Consider the following 23,051-nt stretch of genomic DNA (forward strand, 5'->3'; position numbering starts at 1 on the left):
TCGCCGCAATCCCAACTCGTCTTACCAACATTCAGGGAGCTCTATACAAGTCAATGGGACTCCCTGATAGTTGAAACTCGACGCTAATGGCCCGTCCACACAGTGGCGTGCGTTGAAAGCTTCACCATTCACTTTGAATAGGGTGATATCACTTTTCGCCGAACTGCATTGTGGGAAGCGAAGCGGAGCTTTGCTGGTGTGGCTCGCTAAAAAAGTTGAGCAATGTTCAACTTTTGAAGCCTCGGCAGAAGCGTCAGCCAATCTAATCATATGCCAGTACAAGCTCTATCCAATCAAACCGCTGCTTGTGTGTCAGGGGCGGGAGATTCATGTGATTGGTTGTTGGTCGAGTTTCAGACACGCCCGCCGGCAAGCTTTGACGCACGCCGCTGTGTGGACGGGCCGTAAAGGGCCCCCCCTTGCGTTGGAAAGTGACGACAGGGACCCTGACATAACGTCAACATAAGCCGAGTTGGGAGTGAGAAGGTGTTGGTTGTGGTCAACAGTGTCAAACGCAACGCTGAGATCTAACACTGAAGTTCTGCCACTGTCTGTGTTTAAGTGGATGTCATTGAAGACCTTTACAAGAGCAGTCGCAGTGCTGTGGTTTGGTCGAAAGCCTGACTGGAACCCGTCAAAACAGTGTTTTAAATGCAAGAAATTACTCAACTGTTGAAAAACAACTTTTTCAATGATTTTACCTAGAAATGGGAGGTTTGATATGGGCCTGTAATTGTTCATTACTGAAGCATCTAGATTATTATTTTCTAAGAGCGGTTTAATGACTGCAGTTTTCAGGGCCTTTGGAAAAACACCTGAGTGAAGAGACTTGTTTACTATATGAAATAGATCTGAGGCCATGCAATGAAAAACATTTTTGAAAAATCCTGTTGGAATAATATCAAGGCAGCAGGAGGAGGATTTCAGAAGTTGAATAATGTCCTCTAGGTTTTTATCATTAATCTGATGGAATTGTGTCATGGTGTTTGAATTGATATTCGGTGGACACAGGGACAAAACATTTGCTGTACCTGATGCAGAGGCACTGACTGCATATTTTCTTGCCAGTCACTTCCTTTACCTTAGTTGGAGCAATGGCATCTATAACATTTTTTAATTAAAATGATCTATTACCTCATTTACTGAGATGTTAGCAGGGGCAAGTGTGGAAGAAAAAATCTGAGTAAACATTTCCCTAGTATTTTCAGTTAAATATTGCTTGTGGTTAACTCTTTTTGAAAAAAAATTCAGAAATAGAGCTTTAAAAAAAAACACAGGAATGGTCAGAGAGTGCAACATCAGTCACCACAACCTTAGAGATATTAAGACCCTTTGAGATAATTAAGTCCAAAGTGTGCCCCTCTTTGTCCTGGAAAGAGTTGAGAGCGCTATCCGCCATTGAGCCTGCACACAGCACATATCAGTTAGAGTTTGCTGCGTTTTGTACACACACATTCTTATCATGCTTCGGAGACCGCAGATGTTGTCTTGAAGGGGGGGGGGTGGATGATGTAGGCATGGTGATGAAGACGGGGGAGATGGTGCGTGTCTCTGCTTCGGTGATTGTGGTGGGCGTCGTTGAGGGGCGGGGGTAAAGGACATGCTGCCATCCCGTGTATCACCTTCTTGCGCTCATTGAACTCCAGGCGGAGGGGCAAGGGAGAAAGGGTGAGTGGAGAGTAGAGAGAGCTGGGGGGTGAAGGAAGAGTATCCTCAAAGGTCTTGATAGGGGGGGTGAAGGGCGGTGGAGACTCCTCCATTTGTCTCATAGGTCTCCCATAATCAAGACATTCCTTAGGCAGGTGCATTGATACTTCTTCAAGGTTTTCTGCGCCTTTTCTGTGTCTTTCTCCTGTTTTGATTCCTCTTGCCGCTTGTCCTTGGCAGAGGGAACAGATTGATGAAGCAGGCAGTTTAATATGTTAGAGATAAACAAGTTTACTATTGGCTTGTTCAGGCAAACTCCATCTGCCTTAAAAAGATGTCTGCGGCACCAAACAAAGTTAAAATTGTCAATAAAATGGACAGAATGATCAGTACAGGCAGTTGAAAGCCAGGTGTTCAGTGCAAACAATCTGCTGAATCTCTCCACTCCTCTTCTGACTGGCGGTAGAGGGCCACTGATGAACATCTCCGCATTTAGAGAGCTGAGTTTCCAACAAACATTTAAAGTCTTCTTTCAGCACTTCTGACTGTTGTTTCACAACATCATTTGTTCCAATATGCAATATCCAGTACTATATTTTTCACAGTCGGATGTTCAGCCCCAATATGCAGGATCTTCTCAGTCAGAGACTTTTTACATCTCTTACAGCAGAGTCACGCACAATCAGAGTTTCAGGCCCAGTCGTTAGCGTTCCCTCTAGCCTTTTACTTTTGGAGTAGCTATTGGTCCTCACCCTGCTGTGTGAAGAGGACAGGTTATCCAGGTCATCAGAAAGAGATCTCCGGTTCTCGGTCAGCGGAGCGTATCTGTTCTGGATTGGCACACTTGGTGGTTTAGGAGGATTGTTTGTAGTTCTCCTTTTAGCAGCTGTCCGCTGTTTCCTAGTATGAAGAGGGGTTGAAGAGGCGCTCTTCCTGGGTGATAACAATGCAGGCCAGCCGGTCGCATCACAGATTTCAGAGCGCTGGGCTCTGCCTGTTATTTGTCCTCCCAAATCCCATGGAAATGATTTACTCTTAGGCTTTGCATCCAGACATTTCCAGGGAGGACGACCACTTGTAGATGTATTACCCAGTACACAGCCCTCCTGTTCCTTTGAATCCTTGTAGCTGCTAACTAGCTGTGAGTTAGCATGCCCTTTTCCATTATTTTGCAACACTGGTAAAGTGGTGTCATTCCCGCACATAGTCCATTCACTTCCACGTTAACTTCCAACCATTACTTTTTCATTTCCAACAGGGCCATCTTTTGTAGAAGTCATCTGTAGAGAACGAAGGCATTTTGCTGCCAACTAGCTTAAGCTAAATAGCATGCAGTACCAGGCTTTAGCTGTTGATAGGCCAAGCTACTGTAAGACTGAGGTCGTCGTCAAAATATGCCTGAAACCCTCTGTCTATTTACAAAGAATAACTGTCCCAGTGATAAGTTAATGTCCAGGAGCCCCTGCTCAAAGTTTTCAGAAAAGAAAAATAGGAAAATTCCATTAGAAATCCTTCTCACAAAGCACTTTGCTTTTAGAAAAATCCCTTAGAAAAAACGGAGAGTATCATGGTTCTCACACATATTTCCCTTTTCTGTTATTTGGTGAACAACAAAGTGCTGCAAACTGACCTGAGAGGAGGATCCTGCTGTTTTATTTCTCTCCATGCTTCTTCTCCGGATGTTTTTCTGAGATAAACTCTGCAGCTCTGCAGCTCTAACCCTAAATATAACCCTCATTCAAACCCCTCCCCACTTCCTGCAGACCCTCCCCTCCTCCAAATGTCTGGAGCATGCATTTAGAAATGTAAATGTTCAGTAATTGCTCAGAGACAACACATTACCCTTCATCCCTCCCCCTAAATCACACCCTTGATATCCCCTCCTCTCCAAAAATGACTCAAGTCTAATCTACTTCAAGTACTTTAGCTTCAAATGGACCATTTAAATTCTGCATTCAGAAATGAGATTATTCAAGAATAAAGTAATGATGCAGCATACAATGTAAATATTTATTTAACGACCTTCCTTCACCGCAATTCAATGGAAGATGATGGACTTTCATATTTCAAACATTTAACTAAACACATTTCTCCAGAAATAGTGACTCTCAGTGAGTTTCAGTTATAACCTGGATAACTGCGTCTGAGTCTCACATTAAAAGTATCTTTAGTGTCTCTCTTCTCATGCCCAACGTGTCTTGGTGTTTTAAAGATCACTGAAAAATGGGCAAAAAAGCAAACTCAAACATTTCAATTGAATATAATTTTGAAATACAAATATTCTGTTATTCTACTAAACTACATATCTGAGGTTTTAATCCAACAATAAAGGAAGTCTTTAAAAACTAATATTTTAACTTAAAGATACATTAATAATGAGTACCCAGAAGTAACCGGCAAGTTCATTTAATTTTAACATTTGTTTATTTATATATATTGTTTGTGTTAAATAGTATATTTTCTTATTAGTTATTATTTCTCTGTAATGTAATACATTTTTCCCAACTGCCTTTAAATTAATAAATGTTGCTGCTAAATACATACTGTATGTAACCCACATAAAAACATAGTAAATAAATACATGAAAGTGTATAAATATGTTTTAAATAAATATCGGTGTTATATTTAAAAGGCATAAAAGTCATTAAGAAGTTATTTCATTAAAATACGAGTTTAGAATTGGACAATGATATCATCCCTTTAAAAAAATAAATAATGAAAGTAGGATGACAACAATTGCAAAGGCCCTGTCACTACCCGATCTGCAGCTCTGCCCGATCTGCAGTGCGCATGTGCGAGATGGTCCGCCATATTGGACAACTCCGGACGGCAGCCCAAGTAGGACACTTGACACAGTGGCTTTTGGCAAAGCTCAAAAAGAAAACTCAAGAGAGATGAGTTATTGTTATTACAACGTGACTTCACCATTATTTAACAACTCTTTTTATTGGGTTCTTTTATTTGGCGTTAAGTACATTGTCAGAATAAGTGAGAAATGAATTTAACTTCTGTTAGACAGCTATCATACTGAATAAATATTGACTGTGAATGTATGCAAAAATGTATGGCTTATAGCTGTCTAACAGAAGTTAAATCCATTTCTCACTTATTCTGACGCACTGCAGATCGGGCAGAGCTGCAGATCGGGTAGTGACAGGAAAAGAAAGTAAACAAAAGGGAAATGTGATATACAGTACTTACCTCTGATTCTTCTGCATAAGATTATTCATTGTCTTTGTTTTATGTTAAATGTTTTTTTGTCTATTTCATTCAGTAAATTGCAGACTGTTCCATCCAAACCACCTGGTCTCTGGTCTAATTACTTTACTGTGTCCACTCCAGTATAATCTAGAGTTCTTCTGATCCATTAGCTTACCAAGATAGCAAGTGCTACACATACTTTCTTTAATCATTGTCTGCTAGTTTCCCATTATATTTACCTCCTTTCAATATTTGTCTTTCAATTCTCTGTTTTTCTTTTGTTATCACTGTATTTTCCATTGAACCTTTGCAAGTGTGACACCAAAAAGAACAAAGTATCTGACATGTTATTTTTCATTTCTGAATAAAAAGGAAACTTGCTTTAATGTGGCTGACATTTTAAAATGTTCCTTAGAGCTGAATGAATAAAGGAAAAGTAGAAATTGTTGTGATTATTTCTGGTGTCTAAAGGACAGTCGTCAGCATAGAGGTTACTTCACCTTGAAGGACCTCACCAAAATATAATAATAGCATTTTGCTCAGTTTCTGCCCTTTTTCAACTACTTTTGCTTCTTTACATCTATTTTGAGACTGTGCAACTATTTTAGTCCCTTTGACTCTATGTTCATTCATCTTGAGTTTATTTTTTAGTAATTTTACATCTACTTTTGGTAGTTAAGCCTCTATTTGGAGTCTTTTCCATTAATTTTGGTCCTTTTTAAATCTATTTCAAGTTATTTCCTTATCTTTGAGTTATTTTTCAACTATTTTTGGCTGTCGTGCCACAAATATTCAGCGTTTTTAATTTATTTTGAGTCATTCCCATTACATTTTTGGTCCTTTTGCATCTATGCATTGTTCTGGTTTTGGGGTCAGACTCCCAGCCTGAAGTACGCACGCACGCACGCACGCACGCACGCACGCACAAACGAACTACTATAACAAACCAAAATAAGGGAAACAAAACAGTAAAACAAAACAGCAGTGGCGGACAATCTATAAAAGAACAAAGCACATGTTACAGAAAGGCCGCCATAAACATTAACTTTGTAAAAAACCATGATCGCTCATACCTTATGTATCTCGAACAGCGCAACCCCTTACACACACACACAATACTGCTGGTCTTGTCACTGTCACAGGCAAAGCTACAGTCTGCTGGAGTAAAGTGAAAAAGTTAAACACCCAGAGCCTAACATGTCACTACCTCGATAATTGTGGAGACTTACCGGAAACGTCTCGGTCGAACGGGAAAGAACTATCAGGTATCAGATGTTTAAATATTGTTTACAAAGTGAAGGGAATGCGGAAGTGGGCGGTACATCTGTAGCACAATACTACAGTGGCCAAAAAGCGGTTTACCTCTGTGGTCAGCTACACTCGGATCAAACTGTAAAAATATGCAATGCTGATCAAACATGAATAATAGTTAGTTAGATAGATAGATCACTGATACTTTTTTGGTACTATTATATGTTAATTACATTTATTTTAAGGCATTTTTGTGACATTTTCTTTCTTTTTATTGCTGTGGACATGTAAGCTTTGTACCTTCACGTGGGAAAAGAAGGGGAAACTACTGAGACAATACAGATTGAAACATGGAGGGTACACAAGAACATCACCATTACCGTGTGTTCATGATGAGTGCTTCTGCACTTCAATGCTATAAAGACACATCTATCAAGAGCACACTCTCAGATTGATTACCATTGTAGTGCTGCTCCAATGTCAACTTTGTGAATTTTAAGAACCATGTGCATACACATATCCGGATGCGCCAAAATGTTCAATGCCCCTACCAGGATTGTCATTTTGAAATCAGTGTCTATACAACATGTAATTACCACAAAAGCAGGAACCGTGATGGCAGACAGAGGCATCGTTTAAGCTGGGAATTTTGAGGAATACAGAAACATTTGATCAAACTGAAACCGCAGTTGTCCAGACTGAAAATGAAAATGAAATTCAAGACACAACAGATTTTGAAGAAGATGATTTGGTGGTAGATAATATCGATGACTTGACATGGCAGCTTGAGAATAATTTGGCAACCCTTTTCTTCAGAATGGAGGGGGCTCTCTCATTCCTCTCGCACACGTGTGAGCCTCGCGCCGCGGTTGTCTGTTTTTGTATCAACTACTATTAAATGATTGTTATATTTTCATACCCCTCATCTCGACTCCCAGCTTTTTGTTACAGCCCAAGAGACGGGTTGTAACATGGTAGCTGATATTAAACAAAGTACAACAAATATGCTCTATAAGGTCAAACACATACATGTAAAAATAGAGATTATTCAGTGAAAATTACACACAGAAGGAAAATATAATGAGGATATATTTGTAATAACTATTTCTGAACTTGAGACTCACTCTTTTATTTGAATTTTCAAATCTCACAGCATCCTTTAGGTACACAGAGAATACAATAAATAAACTGGTTACATGATAACACATTTTAAAATATTCCTCTGTATAACATTTAGAAATGTTTTCAGCATTATTTTTAAAACATTAATAGCATTAAAAGTGCATATAAGATAAGATAAGATGAGATAAGAAGTACTTTATTGATCCCAATTTGGGAAATGTTGGGTTGCAGAATACAATACAAATTCAAAGACTAGAAATACACAAGAAAGTAGCAAATATACATGTTGAATTTAACCAGGTATTACATATACAATACAGCTTTATTTATAGAGCACTTTAAACCTCCAGACCAAAGTGCTGTACAGGCAAATAAACAAAACAAAACATACAAAAAATAATGCAGCACAGCTCACACACCATAAAACAATTACAAGTAAAAACAATAGACAATTTAAAAGCAATAAAAGCAATGCTCTAAAATATGTTAATACGCTAAGGAGAAGAGGTGAGTTTTAAGAAGCGATTTAAAAACAGGCAGTGTGGAGGCCTGTCTGATGTGCAGGGGCAGATCGTTCCACAGTGTGGGAGCCGCTACAGAGAAGCAACGGCCCCCTCTGAGCTTTGATTTGGTTCTGGGCACATTCAGGAGCAGTTGATCCGCTGACCTGAGAGGGCGGTTTGGGCGTGTAAGGGTGTAGCAGCTCAGAAAGATATGAGGGGTCATGCCATTTAGGGATTTAAAAGTAAATAAAAGGATTTTGAAATGAATCCTAAAATGTATTGGCAGCCAGTTCAGCCAAGCCAAAATGGGGGAAATATGGTCATATATCCGTGTGCCAGTTAAAAGCCTAGCTGCGGCATTTTGCACCAGCTGCAGACGAGCGAGGGAGGACCCACTGACCCCCATGTAGAGAAAGTTACAGTAATCCAGCCGAGTGGTGACAAAGGCGTGGATTACTGTCTCAAACTGCTGTCTGGAGAGAAAAGGTTTTATTTTGGCTAGCTGCCTAAGGTGGTAAAAGCTCGTTTTTACCACCGATTTAATCTGACTCAAGTTTTAGTTCATATATATATATATATACACTGAAAATAGTGACATTTATTTAGGCAACAATATTCCACGCAGAAATTCTAAGTAGATTTTACAGATGATATTCCAAGTATATTCTACTTACAGTTCAGAAGTGTTTATAACAACAGGCACAGGTAATCTTTACGGTGTTTTCTGTTTTTGTTACTTAATTTGACTCACTATTGCATAGTATTTTTTACTTAAATATATAAGTAATATTTACATAATATTTATTTTTCTATTTAATTTGACTCACTATTGCATAGTATATTTTACTTAAATATTTAAGTAATATTTACATATTATGTATTCTACCTTTAACAGCACTACTCTAGTATGTGTTTGTTTTATTATGGGCTTCTTTTCTAAAAAATATAAAAACCCTGTCAAATAAGGGGATACAAAACATGAAACAATGGACTCTTTAATAATAATAATAATGCATTACATTTTTTTATTAGAGCGCTTTTACAGGTGCTCAAAGTGCTTTACAATTACACATTACACATATTAGACATGTAAGAGTCATTACCCACAGTAATGACTCTTCAATGTCTAATATATGTAATGTGTAATTGTAAAGCACTTTGAGCACCTGTAAAAGCGCTCTAATAATATTTTTTAAAACTGTATTCATTTTAATTAATTAATTTTATATTAAATATAACATTTAAATGCAGTAAAACATTATTTTCCCTTTATTTGTTAAACATTAATCGCATTAAAAGTACAAATACTAAATTAATTAAATAAATAATAATAATCAGAATAATATATATTTTTAATTCTCGTTCTGTTATTTGTTCTTAGTAAATCAAGGCCAATCTTAAAAATATAATGCAAAAGTGATTTGAAGTAATAAGGTATTAAACAGTATTGCAATGATGAGTAAAATAATCTCTTTGTGTCGACAAATTTAATGAGAAAATAGAAAACAGGTTTTCGATCAGATGTACTGACAAAATAGAGAATAAAACAGGCGTCACATTTGAGCCTAATTACCAAATTATAATCACTAATGCTTTAACCCGAATCACAACAGTATATGAAACACATTCAGTAAAATAAAAACAGGCTCTATAAATCGGAAATGGTAAATGGACTGTACTTATATAGCGCTTTATCCAGTCTTTAAGACCCCTCAAAGCGATTTACATACTACATGTCATTCACCCATTCACACCCATTCATACAGAGCAGTGTACCTTACTCTATAGGACCTAACATTCATACACATTCACACACCGTTGGCCATGCCATCAGGAGCAACTCAGGGTTAAGTATCTTGCCCAAGGATACATCGACATGTTGACTGCTTGGGCTGGGATCGAACCCACAACCTTCTGGTTGAAAGACGACCGCACTCCCTCGCAGCCACAGTCGAAATGAAGATTATTCTATAAAAAATACAGTCAGTGAGCGATGACGTTTGAGTCTACCTCACAGTGATTATAGGGAAGTACAAACATAACAGGATAAGAGGAAATGCATCTCGACAGGAAGTGTTTGGACATTTTCAGGTGCGCACTTCTGCAAATTTGAGTATTATTCAGAGAATTAACATGTAACATATATACAGATATGCTCACAACACAAAAATACCTGAGAAGCACGAAAGCAATCAATATTTTTCCATCACTATCAGAGCATAAGCTAGGCTCTGAGAAAAGTTTAACGGTTTGCAGCATGTGTGCGTTGGTGGACTTTGAGATTACTACGCCGAGAAAAGTTTTTCCCACAATGTTCACAGCTGTGTGGTTTCAGTCCCGTGTGAACCAGTAGGTGGACGGCAAGGTGATCCTGCCGGGCAAACGTTTTCTCACAGTGGTCACAGCTGTATGGTTTCTCTCCGGTGTGGACACGCCAATGTATTTTTAATTGAACCCTCTCTCTAAATGTGGAGCTGCACTGGTCACAGCTGTATGGTTTCTTTCCAGTGTGAATGCTCTCGTGACTTCTCAAGCCCGAGCTCTGTGAAAAGACTGCGCCACATTCCTCACAGCTGTACGGTTTCTCTCCGGTGTGAACTCGCTTGTGGATTTTAAGCTGAGCATTCTGATTGAAAGTTTTCCCACATTGGTCACACCAGAATACTTTTTCTTTAGTGTGAATAACCCGATGACATTTTAGGTAATCTGAACTTTTAAAAGTTTTCCCACACTCGTTGCAGATGTGCCGTCTCTCTTCTTGGTGAATTACTTTATGCTTTGAAAGCCCACTCTGAGTGCTGAAGGCTTTGTCACATGTGTCGCAGATGTGCGGTTTCTCTCCTGTATGAAGCAGTTTGTGGGTCACCATGGCTTGGTGACAAGAGAACCTTTTCCCACATTGATCACAGCCGTAGGGTTTCTCTCCATTGTGAACACGTTGGTGGAGTTTTAGCCGATTCCGGTAGAGGAAGGTCGCCCCGCATTGGTCACAGTGGTGAAGACGTTTTCCGGTGTGAATCCTCTGGTGCACATTTAAATACTCGACAGTTGTGAAGGATTTGTCACAGTGCTGACAGCTGTGATTGTTGGGTCCATCTTTTCTCCTCGGTTTCTATTCAAGACAAACAGAAAGTTGATCAGACAAAAATCTAAAATAAGACATTTCTTCAAAATAAATCTTTATTTTTTTGTTTTTTACAATTTCTTTTGACAAAATATACTTTTTCAAGTTACTTCAGCGCACACATTTTTTAATTTTGTTTTAATTCCTTTAACTGCTGTTACCCATGGCTTTCTCTTGAGCTTAGACAACGTTTTTTTCGGCTTGCTGCTCCTCATCTCCTGCCTTCTTTCATCCTCCGTCCTCGATTCTTCCTCATTCCTCTCCTCTTCCTCCCTCCTCGGTTCCTCCGTCCTCACCTCCTTGCTCCTCACATTTTCCTCCAGGCAGAATAACGTCTTCTCACACATATTCTCCAGGTGAGTGATCTGCAGGTATAGGGACAGGTAAGCTTTGTTATTTCTGAAAAGTTTTGCATTTTTCAACACAAAACGACACATTTGTATCATTGTCACAGAATAAGAGAATCGGGACAGAATGAAGAGGAGGCAAGTGGAAACAGAAAAGCACATTTTAGAGAGTTATATAAAGCTGATACCAGCCCAAGGAAAGCAAAACAACAAAGATAAAGAAAAAACAATCAAGAACAGAACAGAGGAAACGAGCGGGGAAACCAGACAGGAAAATAGACGAAGGAATACAGGCCGATATACATACAAGACACAAGAAGACAGGAAGAGAAACCAGATGACTGTTGAATGTAGGGCTGTGCAATTAATCATATTTTAATCTCGATTACGATTTTGGCTTGCAACGATTACAAAAACAAGTAAATCGAAATAAAACGATTATTTTGCTGCGTGCGCTTTCGCCCCTCCCTAAAAGACCTCTCCGCCAGGTTCTGAGTGACAATAGTTGTGTGAGTTCAGCACGAGCGAAGAGGCAGAACGAGAGCAACTCATTACATTAATGCACACAATGTTTAAATATTGCTTACTGCACATATTTTATATTGTATAATTCACTACATTCTATTTAGTTGTAAATTACTGCTTTATTTTATTGCTATATTACTATATTTTTATTACAGTGTTCTTAATATAGTTCGCTATCTGTGTACTTTTTAAATTTTTTGATTTAAATGTTATGTATGCACCATGACATCAAGTCAAATTGCTCGTACGTGTAAAACTTCCTGCCAATAAACCCGTTTCTGATTCTGAACTCGTGACCAAGAAAGGTAAAACGAATTCCTCTGTTTGGAAATACTTTGGGTTTAAGGAGTCCGACGTGGAACAAAAACAAGTACAGTGCAGCAGGGCGGACTGGCCATCTGTTGCTCTCCACTTCGCAGTTGAATTATACTCAAAGTTCAGGGTAATCAACTTTGAAAAAGATACTTGATATTTTTATTTTTGTTTTAGGTTAATAAATGGATGTTTTCAAAGTCAATGATAATCGTATTTAATAATTGTGATATCAATATTGACTAAACTAATCGTGATGGAGCAGCCCTAAGTAGTTATAAGACAGAAGCAAACGTTCGATTTTAATTAATGACTGATAAGGAATGATTTATGACCCTATCAACCGGAAGTCCCGCCCCTATAAACCGGAAGTCCTGCCTCCAAAACCGGAAGTCCCACCCTCACATACCGGAAGTCCCACCCCAAAACACCGGTAGTCACGCCACCTGTCACTCTGAAATCAGACTTTGACCTTCTTATCTGTTCTGACTTTTGAACCCCTTATGTTTTATGACTTGTTTTTGTGAACATTGCCTCCATAGCGGCAGACAAGCCCTTTGATGTGAATCTTAATATAGCAATGTCATGATCGGTCAATGATAAACCAGATATAGCCCTGACTTGTTTTTGTGAACATTGCCCCCATAGTGGCAGGTAAGCCCTTTGATGTGAATCTTAATATAGCAATGTCATGATCGGTCAATGATAAACCAGATATAGCCCCGATAAGGATATGGCACCACATGTAAGACTTGGATCAGCCCTGTAATGTGAATCCTGTTAATATCTTAGCTCGGTGAACCACATAGTATAGGCTACTATAAGATGGCTATATCTATATATATATATAGGCCTAGCCTAGAAGAGGGAATGCTATAAGATAGTTTTCTTTAATAATAATAATAATAATACGACATAGCGACTCTTTTTACAGTAATGTGAGCCCTGGAGTGTTAAGAGGGGATTAAAAGGATCATCTTGGCTAGTTTATTTAAAGCAAAATCAAAAATATAAAAATCATAACTCCCCCTTTCTTTTCTTCCTTCCTCCACCCCTGCATGCTATCCCTCCCACCCTCGCTCGCACACACACACACACACACACACACACACACACACACACACACACACACACACACACACACACACACACACACACACACACACACACACACACACACACACACACACACACACACACACACACACACACACACACACACACACACACACACACACACACACACACACACACACACACACACACACACACACACACTTCTGTGTGAGCATAAAGTAGGAGTTTTTTGTTGTTGGGAATAATTTGAAGATACTTTTAGATACAGTTTGTAAAACCTTACAACTGGTAGAATGTCAATCACTTTGTAACACATTTATTTTCTTAAAGACTGTGAATGTAAAAGGCAAGTTTGTGATTTTAACACTTTACTAACACTAGGCAGATGTTGGCTTTTTTCAGATACACTTTTATGTATGCAAAACCTTTTAAAAACTAGAAAATAAAAATACTTTGTCTGAATAGATTTTCTTTAAAAGGCACTTTGATTTGAATGCTATTTCAGTGCAAATGTTAACATCAATGCAACACTTAACAACTGGTAGAATATGAAGTACTTTGTAAGGAATTGGGTTTCTTGATACAATTTGACGTGATGTGTTTATTCAAAACCATGTCAACACACAATGTCATGACTTTTTTTCAAGATCTTTTAGACAAACTATAATATGACTTGCTTTATTTTTTTTTAAATCCTATACTGACATTGCAGACAAACTAAATAATATAATTCTTAACTACATACTATACTTGGACTTTTTTTGTTTTTTTCAAGAGACTTTTTGACATACTATACTAGTACTTTTAAAATAAATGTACGGACATTCTACACTGTGACTCTTTTTAAATGATATATATATATATATATATATGAAATACTATACTAAGACTATGAACAGATTTGATGCAAAACTTTACAACTTGGTAAAATAAGAATTATTTTGTAATGAATTGAGTTTCTTAAAGGATCAAACTCTAAATGGAAAGTTTGTGATTTTAACACTGATTTAACAATACAGTTTTGATCACTTTAATAACCTGAATTTCTTAAATTGTTTTTAGATGCTTTACTGTGAATTATTTCATGTTATTCTAACATAACATTACTTTTTTCAACGAGCTGTTTTCATATTTTCCACATACTGTGCTAATTTTTTCCCTCTATGACTTTGTTCATTATATTTTGAAATTCACACTGTATCAACATACAACTATTACAACATACAACTACTTTACCTGTTCCTGCTTTTCTTTTTTGAAGGGTTCCAGGATATTTTGCACTTCATGCATAAAACCACTCATCTTTCTTGAAACTGACATTTGAGAAAAAATACGTGCTGTCCTTTTTACAAACAAGTTATTTTTCTGCTTCTTCCTCGCCCGTGTCTCTTCCTTCAACCAACACAACAATCAAGTCAGATCTATCAAATGAAACTTCTACCTCTGCCTTTCTCCCACCCTAGGGTCCAGAGTCAAAACACCTCCCCCTCCAGACCCTCCCCCTTCTTTTATATCCCTTGCCTGTTTTATGGTCAGTCCCTGTGACTGTCTCTGGCGGGTATCCCCACACTGTTGGTTTAAACAAAAACAAGTATTCTTTCAGATAATCTAGTTCCTTTCTCACAGTATGGGTTTTAAAAAGGAAGAAGAATAGACATCTCTGAGGGATGTAACATCACAGTTTTAGTGAAAATCCTTTCTTTACATGTCACAGTTTCTTTACTCACAATCTTTTTGAGATAACAGTGTCTCCCATTGTCCCCCCCCCCCCACACACACACACACACACCAAACACATGCAAACACACAAAAAGAAACAACACACACTATACAGTGACTCTAAAAGGCTAGTTTGTGAGACCTTTTATTTATATTTTTATGATATTCTGATATACCATACTATTATTAGAGTCAAATGTAACTTAAATCACCAATCTCCATAAGAGTTAGCCTCTATTATTAACTCAACCTCATTTATAGCTATTGCTTTCAAGCTTTTAACTTAAATACGCAACGTTGGCTAAATACTGAAAGGTATGGTGTGAATATAAAAACACCCCATAAATAAAAGCTAGGTCAGAGCTAAGGTAATTATCAGACCCCAACGTTATATGTTGTTAGAAAACACTTGTGACCACCAGAACATAAAAACAAAACATTTTGGCAGCTGTCAGTCATCAGTTCCAAGATTCAAGTAGTTCGATATGTCCAGACATTATCCAAGATGCCCGACCGCAAATACTTAAAGAAAATAGGCCATGGTACCTGGATATACCATACTAGTACTTTTTAGTTTTTGTTGTTGATACATTCGAAAATATTATAATGACTATTTGACATATACCAGGGTTATGCGATTGGCAGAGGTAATATATATATACAGGCCCATTGAGTAGAATGTTAAAAAGTAAGCTAGTTCCTGACTGTAGTGCCCACTCCTTAGGTTGGATTCACTTAGGTTAAATTACTTTAGTTACAAATAGTGAAGTTCTAGCTATAGTTCAAATGGAGCAATTTAAGCTGTCTGATGCACTTTATAGTTTGACTTTTTTTTTTTTTTTTAAATACTGATGTGTTTATTCAAAACCATAATGCACACAGGCCTGTTTTTTAGTTTAGTTTAGTTTGCACTGGTGTGTGCACTTACATTGATGTTGATAGTTAAATTAGTTAATGGTTCACATGTACTGAGTTCTGAATGTCATCTAAATGTAGGAATGCCTTGGGCATGTGGTTCCCTGATTTTTGTATCATGCTTTTACAACATACAATATAAGCAGTCCTATGTTGTTGTAGTACACTACTTTATCTGTAGCTATTAACATGATTGCTCATTATTTCAAGGCATATTTTTCTTGAGCCCTTATTTTGGATCAGTTCATAAACTGCCCCCATTCAAAAACTATTAAATAGCCCGGATACATACTATGACCATTCTTTACTTATTCAGAAATATGGTTTGAATGGAGTAATTTGAGTTGTCTGATGCACTTGATACAATTTGACTTTTTAACGTGTGTTTATTCAAAACCATTTCCAAACACACAATGTCATGACTTTTTCAAGAACTTTTAGACAAACTATGACTTTCTTTAATATGTTTATAAATCCTATACTGAGATTACAGACAAACTATATAATATAATTCTTAACTACATACTATACTTGGAGTTTTTTCAAGATACTTTTGACATACTATACTAGTACTTTTAAAATAAATGTTCGGACATTCTACACTTTGACTCTTTTTTAATTAAATATATGAAATACCTTACTATGACTAGGATTTGTTCAACATAATGGTGTATACAATAACCGTTTTCATATGTTGACCTCCTTCATGATATTTTCATAATATTCTATTATTTTACCTCTTTTTCTCTATATTTTCAACACACTATACTATGACCGTTTGGACTCTCTGCTATTTACTATTTATCTTTTTTTTATTTTCGATATATTATTAGACTATGTCTTTTATAGATATATTTTTTACATACTGTTAAACACATTTTATAGTTATATGAGTTTTTTTGTTTGTTTTGTTTTTTTCATGGTATTTTCGAACATAATATTCAATGACTGTTTTCTTTTTCTTCTTAAAGAATATTTTTGGGTCAGATTAGACTTTAAAGGATAATGACAGTGTTAAAGGGGGAGACACGTGTACAGGCAGGATATTAAACTGCGTCCATTGTAGCAGCAAATGTTTCAACATACCTTACATTTTTCATGAGTTCTTTTAAATTATTTTTTATTAGAGATATATTTTTAGTGTTTTCTTGTTGATGTTTTTTTATTTTTCAGCGTACGAGATTGTATTTTTTCCACATCTTATTTTATCACACTTTTTTCATATTTTCAACACTTTTATTTTGTCTTTTTCTTGTCGTATATAAATATATATATATATATTTTTTTGGACATAATATATAATGAATAATTTCATTTATTTTATTTTGGTATGCTATACCATGACTTATTTTTTTTTTGTATCCTATTTTTCTATACAATAATTCATTTCGACATAGTATATTAAAACATTTTAAAAACACATTATGTACATACCAAACATATATCACTTTATTTCATTATTTTTCAACATACATGAAGGTGGCACACCTTAACCAAGTCAATCAACAATAGCTTGTGGCAAAGCCAGGGTGACAGCTAGTGATGTGAGGAGCCGAGGCTTCGGAACACGGTTTGAGTTATCCAGGAAGTTTCTGGTGAAGCGCGTATCGCCCCTTGTATCATTTTAGGCCATTGACTGCTTCAGATAGTGGTTCAGAGGGTTCATGTTTGTACCGTGTGCCTTCGGTGTGTGTCCCATTCCTTAGTTTGGTTTCTAAACATGCTTATGTTGAAATATTTCACAAACAGCGAGTTGTATGTTGTAATAGTTGTATGTTGATACAGTGTGAATTTCAAAATATAATGAACAAAGTCATAGAGGGAAAAAAATAGCACAGTATGTGGAAAATATGAAAACAGCGCGTTGAAAAAAGTAATGTTATGTTAGAATAACATGAAATAATTCACAGTAAAGCATCTAAAAACCATTTAAGAAATTCAGGTTATTAAAGTGATCAAAACTGTATTGTTAAATCAGTGTTAAAATCACAAACCTTCCATTTAGAGTTTGATTCTTGAAGAAACTCAATTCATTACAAAATAATTCTTATTGTACCAAGTTGTAAAGTTTTGCATCAAATCTGTTCATAGTCTTAGTATAGTATTTATAAAAAAAACAAAGAAAAAAAAAACAGCCATTAAAAGAAACCCAATTCCTTACAAAGTACTTCATATTCTACCAGTTGTTAAGTGTTGCATTGATGTTAACATTTCCACTGAAATAGCATTCAAATCAAAGTGCCTTTTAAAGAAAATCTATTCACACAAACTTTTAAAGAAAATCTATTCAGACAAAGTATTTTTATTTTCTAGTTTTTTAAAAAGGTTTTGTATACGTAAAAGTGTATCTGAAAAAAGCCAACATCTGCCTAGTGTTAGTAAAGTGTTAAAATCACAAACTTGCCTTTTACATTCACAGTCTTTAAGAAAATAAATGTGTTACAAAGTGATTGACATTCTACCAGTTGTAAGGTTTTACAAACTGTATCTAAAAGTATCCTCAAATTATTCCCTTCAACAAAAAACTCCTACTTTATGCTCACACAGAAGTCGGCCTGTGTGTGTGTGTGTGTGTGTGTGTGTGTGTGTGTGTGTGTGTGTGTGTGTGTGTGTGTGTGTGTGTGTGTGTGTGTGAGGGAGAGAGAGAGAGAGAGAGAGAGAAAGAGAGAGAGAGGGTGGGAGGGATAGCAAGCAGGGGTGGAGGAAGGAAAAAAGAGAGGGGGAGATATGATTTTTATATTTTTAATTTTGTTTTAAATAAACTCGCCAAGATGACCCTTTTAATCCCCTATTAACACTCCAGGGCTCATCTATGCTTACCTACCTCTACAACTTTAAAATATCTACTTAAATGTCATATGATCTGATATTACCGTAAAATAGTCGCTATGTCATATTATCATTAAAGAACACTATCTTATAGCAGGCTATACTATTTGGTTGATTATTGACCGATCATGACCTAGTAAGATATTAACGGGGTTCACATACATTGTTTAACTGGATTGTCTTTTTTCTAGTTTGAACTTTTTGCATACATAAACGTATATCTTACATTTCCTTTGTGAGAGAATTACGCACAAATCTGTCATCTCAAAACATTCTATTGCAGCATTTGATCTGTTTTATGTATATATATATGTTGCACTGTTGGAGGATTCTGTGACCTACGTTTTTCATTGACATATCTACACTGTAGCTAATGGGCAGATTACAATAAAGCCTTGAAACTTGAAATTATCAAAACTGCATTGTCTCACTTAAACAGCCCTAAAAATCACAAACTGCGTTTAAAGAAACCCAATTCCTTACAAACTACTTCATATTCTACCAGTTGTAAAGTGTTGCACACTTCAAAGTGTATCTAAAAGTATCTTAGTAACACAATCAAAAGCAAAAAAAAAGCATTAATGTTAACAAAGCATCAAACGGCTGACTCCTGACCTCCTTAATGTCCCCTAACATGACACTTAGACTATGTACATCATCCAGGGATCAACACCAGTAAATACAACTCTCTTTGTCCGATCTTCAAGCTTCAAAGGGCGGCCTCATGAGCTCCGTAATGTCCCCCTAACATGGGATTTAGACTATTTACATCATCCAAGGAAACACACCTGTAAATACAACTCTCTTTATCCGTTCCAAGAACCTTGAAGGGCGGACTCAAGAGAGACACTCCATTGCTACATATTCTTATCAGTTTTTATTGATAGGAAAAAAGGACTCCTATATCCCTAGCTATTTGTAAAGTCGTATATTTCTAAGTTAAACTTGAAAACAGGTCATAATCTTGTGTTTGAACAACCTTGAGTTCTAAGGATGGATATATGAAAAAACCCTATTATCTCAATAGATGATGGTATTTTTACACTCTTCTGTCAATTATTCTTGTGAGATTTAGATGCTAACTTGATTTTTGAAAAACAAAAAACAGTGGTTGTCTTTCAGAAAACTCAAAGACCCTGTCTCCCTATCAATTATTAGTATTCCCAAGGTTGAAAAGGGACACCTTCAGGGATGCGTGTGCGTGTGTGTGTGTGTGTGTGTGTGTGTGTGTGTGTGTGTGTGTGTGTGTGTGTGTGTGTGTGTGTGAGCGAGGGTGGGAGGGATAGCATGCAGGGGTGGAGGAAGGAAGAAAAGAAAGGGGGAGTTATGATTTTTTTTTTTAATTTTTTTTTAAATAAACTAGCCAAGATGATCCTTTTAATCCCCTCTTAACACTCCAGGGCCCACATTACCGTAAAAAGAGTCGCTATGTCGTATTATTATTATTATTATTAAAGAACACTATCTTATAGCATTCCCTCTTCTAGGCTAGGCCTATATAGATATATATATATATAGATATAGCCATCTTATAGTAGCCTATACTATTTGGTTCACCTAGCTAAGGTATTAACAGGATTCACATTACAGGGCTGATCCAAGTCTTACATGTGGTGCCATATCCTTATCGGGGCTATATCTGGTTTATCATTGACCGATCATGACATTGCTATATTAAGATTCACATCAAAGGGCTTATCTGCCGCTATGGAGGCAATGTTCACAAAAACAAGTCATAAAAGATAAGGGGATCAAAAGTCAGAACAGTTAAGAAGGTCAAAGTCTGATTTCAGAGTGACAGGTGGCGTGACTTCCGGTGTTTTGGGGTGGGACTTCCGGTTTCGGAGGCGGGACTTCCGGTTTATAGGGGCGGGACTTCCGGTTGATAGGGTCATAAATCATTCCTTATCAGTCATTAATTAAAATCGAACATTTGCTGTTATCTTATAACTAAAGAAATCTTATAACTAGTTAAATGTGTTATCCCTTTAAAACAATGTGCATGATGTTTTGTTTTAGCTCTGTCTTTCTTTGCTTTAGTCCTTTTTTTAAATTACATAATACCATTATTACAACAACAAATACAAATGGATTAGTTTGTATTCATTACACATAATATTCAACCAATTGTAATCAATGTTTTCTTTCATTCTGACTAAATCTAGAGTACACAAGTGAAAAGTGTCATAACATACATGTTTCACACATTTGACTTTTAACTTAAAATATCACAAGAAAATAATCTACAAAAGCTTATGTATTTTGATTGTTTACTTATTATTTTAATAAACCTTTTGAGGTTTCATACAATTCTTTTTTACAGTTTTTCTGAACAACAAAATGGAAAAGTCTTGCAAATAATCACAAATATCAACCAATATTTAAAAATGTAATTTGATTGAAAGCTCTTTGAAATGTGTGTCTGTGTGTGAATATGAGGAGGTGAAAAACATGTTATAATTGCAGAAGTTGATGAGGAAAAGCAAATAAATTGTTGAATATTAATTAAATAAATGTTTTTAAATGTAATTTTAAATGCAAGTGATTTAGTAAAAGTGCTGCAAACTGACCTGAGAGGAGGATCCTGCTGCTGCGTTTCTCTCTATGCTTCTTCTCCGGATGTGTCTCTGACGTAAATACTAACTTGTTCTAACCCTAAATATAACCCACTTTCACCCTGCAGGCCGCCCCCCCCTCACAAATTTAAATTTGCAACAATTGTTCAGCGACCACTCCTCTTGGATTTGACTTGAAACCTTCCCAGACAACAGGAGGAAGGTGTGAATCCAACCTTTAATCCACCCTTTGATGTCCTGTCCTTCTCCTGAGACGACCCCCCCCCCCTCCCCTCCCCCCTCAGCCATCTGCAGCACCTCTGCAAACTGAGCCTGATCCAAGACTCTGGTTGGGAAGGTAACTTTACATTTGGGTTTTATTTAAGACAACAGAACAATGTGAACTTAGAAAAAGAAGAAACCAAAATATTTAGTATCAAAATGTTTTAATGTATAGGAAAACCTGCCTTTCATTAAAGTGCTGGAGTGAATATATAGGGAACTCTTTCAAAAGTGCATACAAGTTCCAACTAACTCCTTTGAGGTTACTCTTTTGAAAAGCCTTTTTTTTATCCTGTAGTATTTTTGTCTTCTTATTTTAAATATCCAGAGTATGTTATATTTTTTGTGTATATTGTTTATATTTTATGTCACATTTTTCAATTTTTCATTTCATTTTGAACTGCTAATTCTCTTTTCCACTTTTAAAGTATTGTATTGTATGTCTGAACGAACTTCTGTGACAAAATATATTCCCAAATTGGGATCAATAAATTATCAGACTATATCTAAGCCTGTCGGCCAAATATGACTTAACATAACAATGCCATAAAATCTCTTTCGCTTCCTGTATGAATGATCTTGGTGTCAAATCATACATTTCTTAACACATAAAAAACAAATTCAGACGTAAGGAATTAATCAGAAGCTTCTTTTTAACCTATCTGAGTCCTGAGATCTAAATATTCTGCCAATGGGAAACTGGGCTTCCTCTCATGCATTGTGCAATGGTGGAGGTATTTTGGGGTGTAGTAGTGGAGGAAGTACTGGCAACATCATGGCGTTCAGTGAAGGATAACTCATTTTACTAACATGGAAGAATAGTATTACTGTGGTTTAACGTCCCAAACACTTTTTATTAAGCCCCACTGTTAGGTTCCCTAATAATCTAGGGGTTAAAGGGAAGTAACATTTAAAATAACTGGGAGAAAAAATAAAGATTAAAAGATATTGCTTTAATTACTTTAAAGGGTTCACTCACCAATTTACAAAACAAACTAAAGACAAAATAAGAGTAACATTATCCTTTTATGTTTAAAATGACAAAATAATAAGTTTCTAAATGTGACTTCTCCATAGACAGAAACATAGAATTCTATACCAAAATCAGCGCTATCATTCAGTGTTTAAAACCCTGAGGTGAAATAGAGTCTTTATCGTCTGGAAACAAAGGCCACCTTGGAAAATGGACATCATTAAAAAAAAAAATCAAGTGGCTGATAGACTTTTTTTTTTATGAAGGGCCCAATTGGGAGATATAAGAGGGACAGAAAGAGAAACTGTTGTTAAGACGTGTTGTTGACACTGAATTAGATTGTCTAAGACTGTTTAGTCAAAGTGATTAAAGCACATTTAGTTAGACAAAGTTCAGGTATGCTTACAAAGAGAACGGGAAACTCAAGCTACACTTCATTTAATTTGTCTAAAATTAACTATTTTTTAAAAGATGTAACATTTTTCAAAGGGTATTTCATTTATTTCCTCTATTGTATTTTGTAATGCAGCCCCAGAAGAACATTACATATATCTACAGTATGATATATCTGTATAGTTCAATGTTAAGAGTCAGTAAATATGAACTAAATGTTTTTCGAATTGAACTTTCTTTATTATATTTTCCAGTCAGTTGTTCATTACATTCAGA

General features: G+C 36.3%; 3 protein-coding genes across 4 annotated transcripts in view; all 3 read right to left on the reverse strand.

Moving 5' to 3' along the window:
• LOC307033598 (uncharacterized protein) overlaps window positions 1-23,051 on the reverse strand; it is a 127,804-nt gene that overhangs the window by 70,952 nt on the left and 33,801 nt on the right. The window lies entirely within an intron of this gene.
• LOC307031493 (uncharacterized protein) overlaps window positions 1-23,051 on the reverse strand; it is a 31,130-nt gene that overhangs the window by 5,805 nt on the left and 2,274 nt on the right. The gene's annotated exons all lie outside the window — the stretch shown is intronic.
• On the reverse strand, window positions 7,397-21,333 carry LOC307031492 (uncharacterized protein). Of its 2 annotated transcripts, none has more exons than XM_079668623.1 (3): window positions 21,143-21,333; window positions 11,010-11,213; window positions 7,397-10,836 (listed from the first exon to the last, which is right to left on the reverse strand). In XM_079668623.1, the coding sequence occupies exons 2-3, from the start codon at window positions 11,193-11,195 to the stop codon at window positions 9,967-9,969; spliced, it is 1,056 nt and encodes a 351-aa protein (XP_079524749.1). In that variant the 5' UTR covers window positions 11,196-11,213; window positions 21,143-21,333; the 3' UTR covers window positions 7,397-9,966. The 2 variants fall into 2 exon arrangements, with proteins under 2 accessions (XP_079524749.1, XP_079524748.1); XM_079668622.1 differs by lacking the exon at window positions 21,143-21,333 and adding an exon at window positions 14,346-14,564.

Source organism: Notothenia rossii (genome assembly GCF_949606895.1).
Source record: "Notothenia rossii genome assembly, chromosome: 3".
Taxonomy (NCBI): domain Eukaryota; kingdom Metazoa; phylum Chordata; class Actinopteri; order Perciformes; family Nototheniidae; genus Notothenia; species Notothenia rossii.